The 17,093-nt window shown below is 47.0% G+C and overlaps 1 protein-coding gene across 5 annotated transcripts in view; it reads left to right on the forward strand.

Annotated features, from left to right (window-relative positions):
* The window catches only part of CRTAC1 (cartilage acidic protein 1), a 399,993-nt gene that overhangs the window by 42,585 nt on the left and 340,315 nt on the right, over positions 1 to 17,093 (forward strand). For all 5 annotated transcript variants that reach the window (XM_029610137.1, XM_029610138.1, XM_029610134.1 and 2 more), the window contains one exon: positions 1,117 to 1,319. In XM_029610137.1, coding sequence (XP_029465997.1) covers positions 1,117 to 1,319 — 203 coding nt within the window. The remainder of the gene's footprint in view (positions 1 to 1,116; positions 1,320 to 17,093) is intronic.

The raw sequence follows: 17,093 nt of genomic DNA on the forward strand, positions 1-17,093 counted from the left end.
AAAAGTGGTGTCCCTAATTACTTTAATTAGGTCTCCCTTCAGTATAAGCCTATTTATAGAGCAGAATTTTATGGTTCGATTTGACTCATATTTTTTAGTCTGGCAGTTCCCCCTGCTTCTCTGAGCTTCCAGCTCAAGAGGAATTGGATTGCACCCTGGCTAAAGTGCCATGATTTTTCCTTTTCTTTTCCCTACCTACGGTAGCCATTGCAGTGACAGTCCTTGGCCAGAGGTTCCCTCTGGAACCCAGTTGGGTGTGCATTCTAAGTCCAGCCAGTAGGTGTCTTCGGAGAACAATGGCTGCCAGTCCTATCTCCCCCACATAGGTGCTCTCCCCAGAGAGCCTAGAGAGCAGAAGCCAGACCAAAAGACTTCTTGTATTTCTTATTTGAAATTTGTCATTGCCTATTGTATTGGTTGTGTCTTGCCACGGACACTTGTGTACTGGCGAGTAACCTGTTTAATAAATGAAATGACCCTGGGTCTTTGGCATGGCAGTATTGATCACTGCCACTGAGCCACCAGCCCTGCCGGTAGGATTTATGCTGAAAGGAGACACAGGGCCTGATCTACCTAACACTTTTCCCATAGCCACAAAATGGGGGAAAACCCTTTAGTACCCCTGCCCATGGTGTATGTAATCAGTGACAACACAAGCTCTCTCCATATTAAGTGGATTGTTCAATTAAAATATTGAAAATATTTTTAAACTAATTTCATAGTTAAACTGTTCCTTTTTAAGAACACAAACGATGGCCCCGTTCAGCCTAGCCTAGGAATACAGCATAGAAGTAGTTTGTATGTAATGAGGGTGGAAATGACCTGATTTCTGGAAGAAAGATTGAACTCTATTATCCCAATTGAGGTAGGGTTATTTAGGGCTGGGTTAGTTCCACTGATGAAGAATTGTAGAAGCCCATGGAGACTCTCCTCCTGTTGCCTCAACGATAGACAATGCCCAAGAGGCCATTGTTTCTCTCTTGTGGGAATAGAAGTTTGCACAGTACTTTTAGCATTGCCCTATTAAGTTTCCTGGCATGTGCTTCATTATTTCTGCCCCATTGATTTTCACATTACTTGGATTAGAGATTTAAACAGCATATTGATTGGTTTCAGATGCCAAAGATGATGCCGATCCTGTCGTGGTTGATATCCTTAATACTCCGCTGTGGGGCAACCCAGCGATCCGACCCCATGTTCACAGCTGTGACCAGTGCCATCCTCCCACCAGACTATGACAGCAACCCCACACAACTGAACTACGGAGTCGCTATCACAGATGTGGACAGCGATGGAGACTTCGAGATTGTGGTGGCTGGGTGGGTGTCTCCGGAAGGATTCGGGCGCAGCTACGTTAAGGTTTGGAGGGATTCAGCGCAGGATTTCTCTTGTGTGTCGATTTGAAATTTGCCTTTTCCCAAACTGGGGGTTCTGTGGCAATCAGGACAGATTTGCTCATTCATGCTAACATTTTACGGCAGCCTTTATTGTCTCAAGGTTATGCTTCCCATGAATTGGCTTTAGTCTCATATTGATTATATAGTAATATAGTGATGTCAAAGGCACAGCTAGTAGTTGTCTTTATGTTTAAGAATACAGCAGGGCTGTAATGCTCAAGTCTGGAATACTCCATCACTGAATGTAATGCAGTAACTAGAGGGAGGTAAACATGTTGGGGATATAACGTTCAAATAGCCTGCATGTTTGTAAAGCTTTTAGCACGTGTATGCCAGGCTAATTTTCTCTGAAATTAAAATAGATTAAAAGCATCCATGTACATGGGAAATACATTAAAAGTATCCATAGGTTTGGCACCTATTTTTGTGCGGGCGGTCCAGGATGAGAAAAGAATGCGTGTTCTTGACAATGCCATGGACGCATGCTGTTTTTTCCTCTATCAACCTAAATACTCCAAGAACAGCTCCTCATAGATGGGCTGAAAGTGCGTGCACTATGGAAGGCCTCACATGCGTGTTAGCTGGGCTGGGGAGGGCAGCTTTTTCAGATAGAGCAGTCTAGGTGTGCTAATCAGTGTCAGCACAGCTAAAACTGCTTTGAAAGTTCCCCCGTTGTGATCATGGATTGCTAGATTGGGCCCAGTTACCGAGCTATTTGTTTTCATGCAATCCATTAATCTGTAAAATTAGGGTGGGGAAGAAAACAACTTTAGGGCCGCAAGTGAGATCTAATTCTCTTTAACCAACTGAGGTAACTGTTTTTTTTTGTTTTTTTCAATGTAAAATTGTGCATTTGGAGGGGGGGAAATCCAAGGGAGCAGTAAAAGATTGGGGGTGGGGGGGGAATAAGATATTGATATCTACGCAAGCAGTAAAGATCTCAGGATGATTCGGTCTTATCTGAAGGTAGCAAAATGGTGCGGCAAAGTGGTAGCCACTGGCTAGAGCCAGAAGGCTGCTGGGGTGCATAGGCAGAAGCGTTACCAGTAGAAATAAGGTGCAGGTGGTTGGTGCGACTTCACCTAGAGTATTGTCTGTCTATTTATTTAAGGCCTTTATATACCGACTTTCTTGATACAAATCAAATCAACTCTGTTTACATCGAACTAAGCAGTTAACCATAACCAATTAACAAAAGACAAAATTTGATGAGGCATAAAGTTAGTCTAATTGTTGTTGTCTAATTGTGAAGATCATATCGCCATAGGGCACAGAGTAGAGGCGTCCAGTGAGACTAAGAAAATGGTGCAGACTCTGCATCCAAAGTCCAGTGAGAAGATTGATTAGACCTGAATATGTATTACCCCAAGGAAGAGGATAGACAGGGGGATATGACTGAAACCAGGGCCATCAATGCAGATGGGCAAGATGGGCTCCCACCTAGTTCACCAAGCCAGGATGTGGGGGAGAGGGTGATGCTAGAGGACAAGAGGTAAGAGGCGAGCCATACACTGCTCAGCCTCCTTCTGTATCCTCTCCTCTGCCTCTGGATATGTCTGGATGCTCCCTGAGCTGGTCCGTAGTGGCCTTGCCTGCCCCATTGTGGGAGCAGATCACAGGATCTGTGCAGCCAGCTGGAAACTCAGTGTGTGTGTGTGGGGGGGGGGGGGGGGGGGGACTGTGTTCCCCCCAGTGACGCTCCTAACAAAATCATTCAAACATGACTAGGTTTTGGGGAGTTAGCTGTACGGCTGCTCCGGGCGCTATGCACAGAGGCACCTGTCCATCTATGTTCTGCCTAAGCCGCGTGCACAGCGTCTCTTGTCTATGCCCCATCTAAGGCATCACAAGCATCTTCAAAACTCGTGGGCTGGCACTTCCTGGCTTCTGGTCCTGTGCATTGCGAGGTCGGTGGACAGGAAGTGGTGATTCCATAGGTTCTGAAAATGCTTCTGATGGTGGCTTGAGGCAACCGGTGGAGCCCATGCTGTCAGCTGCTGAGGAAGGCCTGGCACAGCTGGTGGAGCTGAAGTGTAAAGTAGAAGCCACCACTGCTGCTGCAGCCTGGGTTAGCCCCTTCCTTCTGGGGCCCTGAAGTGAAGGAGGAGGTGAGGCAGCAGTCTGAGACAACCCCTTCCACAGGCACACCTAATAGGAGGAGGCTGGATGGAGGGAAACTGTACAGAAGGCAGTGGGGGGGGGGGGGGGGAGAGAGGGGTTGCATGTGGAGGAGAATTATAAGAAAGCAGAGGGAAGGTAGGGGAGGTTGGAGGGAAATACCTTTCATTGTTATAGCACTACTAGATGTACGGTGCTGTACAACAGTCCTTGCCCCAAAGAGCTTACAATCCAGGGGAGAGGAGGATGGAGGAAGCAAAGCTAAGAAATGGAAAGAATAGAGCAAATGTGAAAAATAAATAAGCCTCGTGTGGACAGCGGAGAGGGTGCCTGTGGTGGCACAGACATGTGTGTGTGCATGCAGGGAGCTGCACATTAGTGCTGGTATCTCATACCCAGGCTATTTAAATAGCTGACCTGTGGCTGCATAACTGAGTGATTGCCTGGGAGCAGAAGTGTCAGGGTGTCTTTGTGCCTTGAGTTGACTAGACTGTAAGCTTGACAGAGCAGGAGCTGTCAGTTATGTGCAAATGCAATTATGCTTCCTGGGAATCCAGTGGGGTAACCACTTTTAGATTTTAACTGATTACTCCTATTTATAATTCTTGTAGAGCTCTCTGTGCACATCTAATAGAGCTATCAAAATAAGTACTACTAATCATTTTAAAACTAGTTATCCCATTTATTACCCTGGAAGTACAGTTGTCTTAAGTGTAAGGCTTTTAAAAGGCTCGTAGCAAATTTCTTGGCTGCAGAAAATTAATAGAAATTAATAATCATTTTATAGTACTACTGGACATATGCAGTGCAGTACAATGATACTGCCCCTGTATAGGTCCCTGGTGAGACCTCACTTGGAAGACTGTGTACAATTCTGGAGACCGCACCTTCAAACGGATACAAACAGGATGGAGATGGCCCAGAGGGTGGCTACCAAAATAAATGGTCAGTGGTCTTCATTGTAAAGGATATGGGGATAGACTTAAAGACCTAAACATATATACCCTAGAGGAAAGGGGAGATATGACAGACATTCAAATATCTCAAAGGTTTCCATGCACAGGAGGTGAGCCTTTTTCAATGGAAAGGAGGCTCTAGAACAAGGGATCAAGAGAAGAGTCTGAAAGGGGATAGACTCAGGAGTAATCTTTATTAATTTTTCTATACCGATATTTGAATGGACATCATAATGGTTTACATAAAACTGATGAGAAATACAATAAACAGGGAAGGGGATAGGGGGGCAGCGATGAACGATAAGCTCTGAGAGAAGAGAAGAATAAAAGGACAGAACAAAACAAGTGAACAATAAATAGTGGTGGATGAACAATTGTCCAAGGGCTAACAAAAAAGCACTATCTAAAAATCTACAGTAAGTATCAAACAGTACAAAATAGACAATTGTGTATATAGTGTAGCAATCTTAGGAAATATTTCTTGAGAGAGGGTGGATATGTAGAACAGCCTCCCAGTGGAAGTGGTAGACAAAATCAGTATCTTAATTCAAGAAACCATGGGATAAATACAGGGGATCTCTAAGGAAATGAGAATTATAATAAATTGGATGCATGGGCCATACGGTCTTTTTCTGCTGTCATGTTTCTATATAATGGTGGTAAGTATTCAGGTATAACCATCCCTACCTCAAAGGTTTTATAATCTAGGGGAGTATCTGAGGCTACAGGAGATGGTGACTTGACCAAGATCACTAGCAGTGTCCGTGGGAGAGATTGAATTTGAATACCAATACCGGGGTTCTTAAACAATTGCCCTTAACCACTAGGCCATGCCTGAATATTGAATGCCTTTCTTAACCAGCTCTCGCTGCCTCATTCAGACACTGCTGCTGCTTTCTGATAGTGGTTGGGCCTGGTGTAATGGGTTCCCTTCAGCTGACACTCCCATAATACAGCTCGGCTTAAGATCACTCAGAAGACATTCCATAGACTGGTTTCAGGCTCTGGCAAATCTTTATTAAACTAAACCAAACTGCTCACACTTATCCCTTGGCACTGACAAGCAGTTCTATGTGCCAGGCACATTTTCATAAAATTTTGAAGCAAGGAGGTGATGCCATGGGGGAAAGAGGATCAAATCTGCTCCATTTAGTGTGTGTGTGCTATTTGGTGTAGCGTCCACGTGCAGTTTGGCCCTCTGATATTACACCCATTTTTACATGGTATGCAAATACCATGTATGCAATATGAAGGCTAAATTTTGGTGCACGTATGCTAATATTTAGTGCATCCACTGTTAAGTGATGTTAGCATGCATGTTAATTTATATAATGTGCATACTACGAAATATCTAGTATAAGATTTAGTACATAGGCCCATAAATGTACGTAAACATTTGAAACGCATAAAACTATTTTTGCAAATAACTTCATGCAGCCTCAGATCAAAATGAAGTACATAATTCTAATGCATAATGTTTTCTTGAATTTTACTGTGATTTTATATTTTTTTGTATTTATATGATTGTGTTTATGATGTGAACTGCTTTGATCAGTTTTTTCTGCAGTGCAGTATGAAAAAGTTTGGAAACAAATACAGTTTGTAGCCCCTGGTCCATCTGGGGTCACCTTCCCAGCCTTGGGGAGCACTGGGAAAATCTCCTGGGCTGGGTGTAGGATAACCTACTGGGCCAAGGACACGCCCATGAAATAACTGACTGTCCACTCCAGATGTGTGCTCCAAACGAAAAATAGTTTAGTGAAGTTTGTTCAGAGTAAAACATAATGAATCATTACAAAAAAAAAATAAAAGAAATCACAGTCCAAATTCTGTTTTCTTTCTCACAATGGAAAACACTTCTTACATTATCAGTCTCTTCTTTGGTCTCTCCAGGCCCTGTTACTTTCCAGAATGTCTTACTCTGAGTGTCCCGATCAGCTCAAGAAAAAAAACCCTCTGTTTCTGCAGGCAGGGATCAACTGAATGCCATAGCAAGTTCCTGCTAGCATGGTTTGCCTCCTGGTCCAAGCAAGTCCCACCACAGTTCAAATACTTTTTCTTCACTCTTCAAACACCAGGTCGTAGCTCCTCATTCCCTTCAAGTGTTTTTGAGATACTGGGAGAGTATCTCTGCTTGAACTCCTCCTGCTTCTCCCTCTGTAACTCATGGAGAGGGTCACAGCTACATCCTCCTGCTTGCCTGTTCACTCTGGAGAAGTCCCAGACCAAAATGTAGTTAGGGGTTTTTCTAACTTTCTTGTAGATGAGGTTGCCAGAATAAAGCTTGGGAGTTCAGGGCCTGGAAGAGGTCTGAGGACAATCTGGTACAGAGGAGGACTTGGTGGTGGCTGGATCCTGCGGCATGGCCTTCCAGGAAGTTGAGATGCCAATGAGGGAGGAAGCTGGCTGGGGCCTTGATGGAGCACCACTGGAGAGATTGGGACACCTGGAGGCCTGAGGAAGTGGACGGAGCTTGGTGGCAATGTGGTTGCAGGGTTGCGGGACTGGTGTTGGGTTGTCTGCGGGTGGGGAAGCAGCAGCACGGGGAGGAAATTGGAGGTGGCGGTCGGCCATGAGGCTGCGATCCCAGTTGACAAAGGGGGAGGAGTCTACACATTCAAGCAGGGCGCGAGTTGAACCGCGGCTTCGTTGGCTTAGTGAAAGGGGATCAGAGGCAACAGTGCCTGGCGGGGAGAGGCAGGCCCGTGGTGGTTGGCTGAGTGGGGAGGGAAGCTGACGGGGCTGTCAGCCATGTGAAAGCAGGGAGCCATGCTCCGTGGAGGAGGGGAAGAGACTGCCTGGATGGGAGACAACAGCAGTGGTTATGAGCCGCTGCAAAGAAGCAGAGAGCAGCGGTTGACGAGGCAGCCAGGAGGAGAGAAGCCGGAGTGGTCAGCTGAGTGTCAGGCTGCTGCTGCCGCCACCAGCCTCCTCTCCCGAAGTACATCTGGGCCTGGCGGTGAGTGAGGGAGAGAAGTGCCACATCAGCTTTGATTAGAAATAAGGCAATTGGCCTTGGAGGCCCCAGCACAATGAAGCCGACCAGGCTTCGATGCTGCTGACATCAGTGATGTCAGTGGGACCCACAAATCTGGGTGGGGGACCACAAAATATGGCAAATAAGGTAAAATAAATGCAGTGGGCAGGTGAGGAGACCCAGGAGATGTGGGTGACAACACCTCCCGGCCTCCAAAGTGCTTTTTTTTTTTTTTTAAACCTGAAAATTGCTCTGTTGGAGCCTAGTTGATTTTGGGGTAAAATGCAGGAAAAACTTGGTGGTCATCAGAGGGACCCAAGCACCCTGGCACCAGTGGTGTTGGAGCAGCAGCTTTTTAAATGGTGGACATTAGTGCTAAAGAACAGCTTGGGGGTTTGAATTTTATGGTGACCTGGTTTGAGGGAAGAGGGAGCTAAGAATTTATATTGTCTGAGAACACATTTTGGAGGGTTTTGAATACAGAAAACACTATTACATCATGGTAGCTTCCATTTCACCTGTTTTTTGATGGTTTAACCCAGCACCTGCCTTGCAATACTAGGGCCGCCATGGTAACCAGGTACAATTCTAAAGCCGCAACCCCAAGGCTACCTGGCAACGGCTTCCCTGGTTACCAGAGAAAAGGCTTGCGTAATAAGAAACCCTGGGTATTACAGAAAATCAGAGACAAGAGGAGGAAATTTTAAAACCATCAACTTCTCTAGTGTAAGTGACAGACATCAGACAGGAAAGAAACCCCTAGGACATCAATTAATAGGTATATCATCGGATCCTAAGAACTATGCCATCACGACCTCAGCAAGAGCAGTAATTTTAGATTTAGAGAACACAAGTGACAGTTGAGAATATGTCAGTAAGCCAGAGAATTTCGGTTTTTGCAGGAGCTCTTTGCTGTTCCTTCCTGAGACCAAAATGTTTACAAAACCACTTAACTGAGAAGGGCAGAGTGGGGATAGAATATGAATGAGTGTGGGACTGTAATAGAATAAATTAGGATCCCGGCCAAGGCAAGGTTGAAGAATAGGAAAAAGGGGGACTGTAAAATTCGGCTGGCTCGCGGGAAGCTAGCACCAGCCTTTGATAGGCTTCAGGGTGAGTGGAGCTTGTGGCTGCATCACGGGTGCCCCAAGTGAAGCGTGGCAAGGTTTGTAAAAGGGGGAAACAAGACATTTACCATTGACACACAATGTCCTTTTCATGCAGCTCCCCTAAAGAAAACCGCCTTAAGAGATTTTTATCTGTAAAGATAATCTTGTAGGCGGTGCCCCTTCAGCAAACAGTGAAAGTTTCCCATAAGGGAAGCGAGCATTCACCTCTTCCTAAGTCCATGTGAGAACTTATCGGGGAGTAGCCAAGGAAGTAACCCACAGAAAGAAAGGCACCGCATCGCCACAGGCAGTTCTTTGGTACACAACCTCCTCCAAGGAAGAGGTTCTCAGACCTGCCTCCAAAGTCACCCTGAAAAGATGTGGGCAGAGATAGGTGTGAAAGGACAGGGCTGATAATGTGACCCTCTGCTCTTGTCCTAAAGGAGGGTCATACAGTTATCCTTTGCTTTCATTAGATAGCTCTACAGTTTCACTTAGCCGTCGGAGACGTATACTATTAGGGAACACGCTGATTAGCTGGCGAAAGATCACTGGTGCAGGAAGCTTAGATTTTCTTGTAAACATGTTAAAACATAGGTTAGTAGGGAGAAGGGGGGAAGGCCTTGATGAAGCAAGAGCTCCTGCCAGCGCTCCCCAACTTCAAACCTCAGCAGCACCAGAAAATGCTAGCGTTAAGTGTGCACACCCCCACCATAATTTATAATTGACTGGGAGTGCACTCACACCAACTCACACAAGAGAGATAGCAGAGAAGGAGAAACGGAAAGCAAGAGAGATCAGACACAACATAGACAAAGATAAGCACAAAAGTAAAGAAAAGTAATAAAATCTATTTACCTTAATAGAAGATTGGCTGCTGCATCCATACTCCACACAAGAGCTCCTCTGTAAGACATAAATAGGACAGTAAGACTCAGTTCCTAAGAAAGATGTATAGTAGAATACATTGTAGTTAAGTAATTTTTTATTTTCAATTTTTCTTATCTGAATATTCCACTTGTATTCTTGAATCTGATCTTTATCTTTCTTCAATGATAAACTAGAAGAAATAGAAATACACTGGCAATTGTTTAAAGTAGAATTACAATTTTTGAATTTATCACTCTAAAAGGAGAATATTTTCCCTTATCTAGAACTGTGGCATGCTTGTGGCCAATATGGTCTCAGCCATAGGCACCGCTACCAGAAGGGTACAGTAGTGCTGCTGCAGATGCCACCCTGAGGAGCAACGCTGCGGCCCTCCCGGAATCTCTGGTGGGGCCTGGGGAGGCCTGAGGAGGAGAAATAGTGGCATGATCTGCTCTGCAGGAAGGAGCTCTAAGCCAGAGCTGGGTGAACCGATTCGATCCAAGAAGTAGTCCTGTTGGCTATGAAGGAGACTGCTGCTATTTCAAGGGGGGGGGTGGGGGGAAGGAGTGTGTGTGTGAGAGAAGGGGAGTCTGTATGTGATAGTATGTGTGTATGTCTGAGAATGTGTGAGTGAGTATGTGCATGAGTGTGTGAGGGGGAGAGAGCGTATGTGTGGTTGTGTGAGAGATTGAGGAAGAGCATGTGTGAGAGCAGAATTTGTATGCAATAAACTCTTCCTGCTAAATCATGACAATCCCAGGGCATCTGGAAATCAAATGTTCCCAGGTATGCAAAGCAGATTTTTAAAATCCTTGTGTTTTATTATTGGGTGTCTGTTTTGAAATATGCTATTGGTATTTGGAAAATGGTTTATATGATTTTTTAATTAGTTGTTACTCTTAATAGTTTTGAATTATACTCTTTAGCATGTGATTTTACTACTATTCATGAAATGTATATTTCATGATTTTGTTTCATGAGGAATGGTAATTACTTTTTCCATTGTTGCACTGCATACAGAGTCTGGCTTCTTGAGATTTCCAGTTCAATTTTTCTCTGTACCATTCCATTTATATTTAATGGTCTGACTGTATTCTGCATGCATTACTGAGGTAAGATATTCCACTAGTGTATGGTTTCTGTGTAGAGACAGATGTATAGTGGCTTGGCTTGTTCAGTTTACCTATTAAGGAGTGTTAGTATTTAGGGCCTGTCGTAACGTTTGCATTGTTACTTTTTTCATAGGTAGGGTTTTGCTGCTTGAGTGTTGGCAGTTAGTGCTGTTGTGATACAAAAAGTGTATTGAAATTCTGTTTCTTGTGGCTTTCAGAGGGCCATGCCCATGGTGTTATATTAGGCCTAATATCATATGAGTTCAAAGTGTTTTTTTTGTAGGGTTTCTGGTTGGCACCACAGCATTGCATGTAAATAACATATATAAGTGATATTTTATCTCAGAAGACTGTGCTTTGAATATACTTTTTCATGTAAAATGTATTATCTACCTTATAAATGGGCTCTGACCGGCCCGCAAATGCGCAGTAGAGAGCAGCTCTACTGCGCATGTGCGGGTGAGCACGTCGGTCAGAGCCGTGCGTGCCCGAAAAAAAAAAATGGCGGTGGGGCCGCAGGAGCGGCGGCGAAGGTGAAAAGCTGGAGCGGCGGCGGCCGCCGCGAAGCAGGAGTGGGAGGAGCAGTAGCGAAGACTAGCAGGAGCGGGAGGAGAAGCAGCAGCGGCGCCGCGCGTGCGGGAGTGACAGCCCCCCCCCCCCGAGATCTGCCGGCAGGAGCGGGAGGAGAAGTAGCGGCGCCGCGCGCGTGGGAGGGACCCCCCCCCCCCCCCCCCCCGAGATCTGCCGGTTGTGGATGATCAGAGAGGGGAGGGGAAGGTGAGAGAGAGGGAGGGAGGGGGGAGGTGTGAGAGGGAGGTGTGAGAGAGGGGGTGAGAGAGAGGGGGGGAGGGAGGGAAGGGGAGAGGGAGGGGGAAGGTGAGAGGGAGGGGGGAGAGAGTGAAGGAGTGGGAAGGAAACGGACCTAGCCCGTTGTTACGGGCTTAACGGCTAGTAATTGTATAATTTGTAATTGTGTGTAGGGAGGTTGACAAGCTGGGATGCGGGTGCAAGGCTGTAAGGTTTGCCCAGGATGCCTAACACGCTTGTACCAGCCTTGGGCATTGCTGTACAAACATTTGACAGTCTCCTAATTCCTAGTGTCATGCTTTGTGTAATATGGGTGAGGATGCAGCTTTTCACTTGGCCACAGGCGCCAAATTGCCTGACTATGGCTCTGTCTTTATCCTATCCCTGCCTCCTCTCCATTCCCTGGGAGACAGTGTCGGGTGGGTTGCATGCGGGTCCTTCAGTGGGACAACACTGAAGGACCTGCTGCTATAGAAGAGATGGCTACAAACAGTCATCACACTTGGCCAAGACTGAGATTCCCTCCCCTCCCCCAGAGGTAGCAGTCTACATTCTCCTTAACCATGCCCATGGAGGCTGTACTGAACTGTCTGTCAGTGTTTGTAACGCCCTCTCACCAAAAGATGACCTTTAGTCACTGGAACCTTCTCACATGAATTCACTGCACCTTTACAGACCTCCCATTACGGGAAAATCTCCACTTTAACATAGTGCATCCTTAGAATAGCAACACTCACTTACTCTATGTGGCACGCGGGGGGGGGGGGGGGGGGGGGCACATCTATTTAGCTCATTTTTGCAAAATCAGCATCTTTCAATTGGGCCCATCCTCCAACTTGCCATGCTTCATTACCGAGCCATGTCTGATACGGCTCTGTCTCAGCAGCTCCGATCTGTTCCAGGAAATCCCTCAAAGTAACTACTTTAAAACCGGTCTATTTAGTAAATTCCAAATCTCATAAGTACTTCCGCTGCTGTTTTTTAACTGAAGCAGGAGGATGCAAGCGCAGCAGCACTCACCTAAATAAGGGAGCAAGAAAACAGAAATTCCCTCCAGCGTGGACTCCACAGAGCGAAACCGGGAGCAGGGGTTGGGAACAGGCTGGAATGAAACAGGAATGGGGAACATTGACAAGTTCAGGTCCAGTATTCAAATAAACTCAATTTAAATACAAATGTAATCCGGGCACCTTTCCGGGTCACCATAAGCCCTGGTATCAAATAGAGTAGTGCCCTTAGAGAGAATTTGGGGGAGGACTCGTTCATTGGCAGCCCACCTGTTCCGGGGGCTGTGCTGGATATCTGACAGGAGGTCTTATAGCAGGGCTCTGGGGGGCAGTCTTAGTTGGAATTCAGAGAGGAAGCTTGGAGTTTTTCTGAGTTACCTTTTGGGCCTACCTGGAGCCTTGGAATCCACCTGAGACCCTCCAGAGTGGGTCTGGGCATTCCTGCTGTGCTCTCCCTTCAGAGGGTGTCCAGGGAATCATTTGGATTTTGGACAATTGGCTTGGTAGGAGCCCTAGGCTGGATGCCTGGGCCTTTCATCAGTGATCCCTTCCACCAGGGATCCCATCAAGGGTCCAGTACATCTAAGTGTGAGTAAGAGACCCTCTTAAAGAGGGGACACGGATTCGGAGTCTTCTCAAAACCCTGGGGGGAGGAGAGAGAAATTCACTCTGTGCAGAGAGATTTTTGCCATCGGAGAAGGGTTTTCCCTCCATTCAAGGGGATTGCTGCTCAGCTTAATGCAGGAGGGTGGCTGGATACCCGGCCTTGGTAAGAGATTCTTGCACAGATAGAGGGAGCTGGAGATTCACAATTATTCTGCCACTAATTCAGAACTGTTTGCAGTAAAGTATTACTTAGACACTAACTCACAGGTCGATACAGTTATGCCGCGTTAGAGTGCGGCAGTGCCAGGCGCACCCTCGTTCCCCGCACAGTTCTCTTCACCTACCGCTCGATACTCTCTTCAAATTGCATGCAAATGCAAGCCGCGTCTGCAAAGCGTTAGGCGAAGGTTAGGCCCGCGCAACCCACTTTGCTGTATAGAGCGCCTATACAGTATCCTGGGTGTGCGGGCCTAACGCTTCACGGCCATGCTGGTATCTGTCATTTCAAATGTCATTTGAAATGTCATTTGAAATGACATTTGAAATGACAGGTACCAGGAAGTGGACAGTTATGTTCTCCGATGCTCGGCAAACTTTCCCCCAGCCCCTGCTCACCTGCCCTGGCCGCGTCCGGTCTCCGGTGGAGCCCCATTCCTGTCCCCTCCTCCTGAAGCAAAAAAAAAACCGAAAAAGTAGCAAGAGAGCGAGGGGAGAGACTGGCAATCCTAGGGTCGGGCCTGCTAGTCCCTTCTCCTCTCCTCCCGAAGCAGGGCGCGAAAAGCAGCCTTGCTCCGGGAGGAGGGGCAGTTTAAAGCGACGAAGCGACTTACTTTTGCAGCCCCCCCCCTCCGGACATCGGCGACGACCACGGCTCCAGCTTCCAGCTGTCAGACAGACGCATCGCACGTGGGAAAGCGGCCCCTATGCGTGCAATTGGCTGCTCAAGACGTGACGTCACGACGTTTGGCGTCACGGCATGTGACGTCACGTCTTGAGCAGCCAATTGCACGCATAGGGGCCGCTTTCCCACGTGCGATGCGTCTGTCTGACAGCTGGAGGCAGGAGCCGCGGTCGTCGCCGATGTCCGGAGGGGGGGGGGGCTGCAAAAGTAAGTCGCTTCGTCACTTTAAACTGCCCCCCCTCCTCCCGGAGCAAGGCTGCTTTTCGCGCCCTGCTTCGGGAGGAAAGAACAAGGGATTGGCAGGCCCGAGCGTAGGATTGCCCGTCTCTCCCCTCGCTCTCTTGCTACTTTTTTTTTCGGGTTTTTTTTTTTGCTTCGGGAGGGGACAGGACTGGGGCTGCACCGGAGACCAGACGCGGCCAGGGCAGGTGAGCGGGGGCTGGGGGAAAGTTTGCCGTCTACCATTACCCCTGCCTCTAACGCTGGGGTAAGGGTAGGCGGTAAGTTAGCAGGGTAAACACGCGGCAAAACAGCAGGGTAAAAAAGCGATAGTCGGGGTGCGTGTTACTGTATGGGAGGGAATAGCTAATTCGCTCGTTTACATTTAATATACATGCCGCGGGCGGAAGGGATTACCCGGGGATTTTGAGGCGGTAGGGATGAGTTAAAGGGGATAGTGTATCGCGGGAAGGGCTAACGCGGCCGGAAAGTGAGTAGAAGGTGAGTTAGGAGCAGGGTAACCGCGGTTGCACTTTACTGTATCGATCTGTCAATGTTTCCTGCGTTTTCTTTGGCACCCAGCACACAGTCTAGGAATTTACCTCACCCAGGGAATTCGGGAGGGGAAGTCAGTCACCCCACGCTAGGACCTGAGAGGACTTCTTTCTTCTCCCAGTCGAAAGAATCCACACCTTGGGAAGTAAGGGAAACTGAAGAGCTAGGCAGGGTCCCTGCCCCAAAGAGTTATAAATTATTTTATGGCCTCACCCGTGCAGGACTCGCACAGTACACCAGCGTGGGTTTTCACAAAGAAACATTGCACAGTTCTCCTTTGGCCCAGTGCTGTTGACCTGAGCAGCTAGGGATGGGGCAAAAGTGGTGGGAGGAGGGAAGGTCAGAGTGCTGCGAGGGAGGCAGGTGGTTGGATGAACTATTAGAAGTTATATTGCTGGTTTAAAGATCCTGTGAGTCACCACCAGTCACTTTTCTCAATTGCCCATTGTTTAGCAGCCTAGATATAATTGTGTGCTGATGAGCTGGCCCTTGAAATCTCCTCCTGAGGTGCTTTTCAGACTACCTTAGCTATATTTTTGTAAGAACTGCATCAAGCCTTGGTAGCAGGTGTTATTTAGCGTGATCTGTGAAGACACAGGAAGCTCTAGAGTGCAAAATGGAATTGCAAATCATGTTTCTTTTCACAGGTAAAGCAGTCAGATTGCAGTGTGCTGGGGTTGTAGGACTGGGCCTGAAACGAAGGGTTTTTTCTTCTTGGAAGGAGGAGGGAGTGGATGGGAAGGAAGATAGTGTAAATTAGCAAAGAAATTTGAAATCTTCTGGGATACTCAAATTCCACGACCTCATGACTGTCTCCACCACCATTGTATATTTCTGCACTGAAAAAAAAGTGGTAATTAGCCGGGGAGCTGTGAGAAGTATGCTTACAGGGGTATCAGCCTAGGCTACAGTTTAAAAATGGACCATGGTGTGAACACTTGAATAAATAAGTTTAACTTCCTGATAATTTCATTAGCATTGCAATAGCAAAGGCTTAACTGGAAAAAAAAACCATGCTTGGTTAGTTCCTTTATCTTTCATAATCTTCTTCAATCGGATTTCAGAGCAGTATGAATGTGTCGCTGGCTTCATATATTTCAACTTTACATCTCTATATATACTTACACAAAAATTTAGATGTTCAAATACCCACCAAATGGCCAAGATTAGTGAAGTAATCAGTAGTAGTGGTACTGACTGCAGCCGCACTAAATCTAGCTGGTCAAATTGGTGAAAGCCCTATAAGGAACTATTGTCCAGAGAGGGTGGGGGATGCACGGAGCAGCCTCCCCGTGGAGGTGAGGGAGACGAGGACAGTATCTGAATTCAAGAGAGGATCTGTGAGAGTAATAGCTGAGGAAGGGCAGACCAGATGGAAATGTGACAGGATGCGGCCCATGTTTCTTCGAATCTTCAGCTGAAAATTCCCTTTAAAGATAACCAACTAAAACTCTTCAGTTAGTGCTACTCGATGCAAGCAATGCTGCACAAAAACAGGAGAGACGGGTCCCTTCTCAGTAGAGCTTACGGTCACACAGGAACTGGCTAAGTTCTCTTTAAAGAACAGAACGGAGCCATCAGACTGTTTACATTGAAAAATTTGCCCCCGACCCTCCCTGCTGGATCTTTGATTTCTAAAAAGCCCTCCAGTTGGTCCCATGGTCTCAGGATCCCTTCTCTCCGTGCTCCTGATGCTGTTTGACAAAAAAAAAAAGAAATGGCCCTGTGGCAGGGGGATTTACCACCTCCTCCCCTGCTGCCCCTCCCCCTAAAAACGACCCTATAGATTCCCTTTCCTCCCTCCGAGCCAAGAAAGATGGAGAGAGGGAAAGAGGGGGTCCCCAGAGGTGCTGCCCTGTACAGGGGAAGGGGGAGCCACGGTCTCCATTTTCACTGGTAGGAAGAGGTTCTGGTTCTATTTCCATGGAAAATGCTGGAAGGAAAGGACGGAGGGGGTCGAGCTGTACGGCGCAATTTTTAAATAATTGAAAAAGCCAGGAGGAAAATGTCCCGGCCCAGCCTGTCTTTAAATGAGAAAAAAAAAAAAGAGCTGAGGGAGGAAAGGGGTTGGGGTGTCCCAAGGCATTTTTAAATGTAAAAGAGCCAGGAGAAAGGCGGGCCAGCTATTGCAGTGCCTAAATTTGGCTGGCCAGTGTATGTGGCCAGCACTAGCATTCTAACTTTCTCCCTGGCCCAGGCCTGCCTAGAATTTGACAGCTTAATTTATCCTTTTGAAAGGCTTTTTGATCACGCCCGCTAAGTTCTTCATTGACCTCGGTGTCTGTGTACCCACATGCATGTCTCCCTTTTCTGTGTCAGGAGAGGGAGATTTTTTTTAGTCCTGTGCTTCTAGTGGCATCTTGGCTGTTCCAGAGCGAATTTCGGTGTCTGCATTTTCTGCTTGAGGAGTATTGATTGGTCTTGGAGTAACTGGGAGCCTTTGCCGAAGATGGGGAAAT

Source organism: Rhinatrema bivittatum, chromosome 7 (assembly GCF_901001135.1).
Source record: "Rhinatrema bivittatum chromosome 7, aRhiBiv1.1, whole genome shotgun sequence".
In the NCBI taxonomy this organism is placed as follows: domain Eukaryota; kingdom Metazoa; phylum Chordata; class Amphibia; order Gymnophiona; family Rhinatrematidae; genus Rhinatrema; species Rhinatrema bivittatum.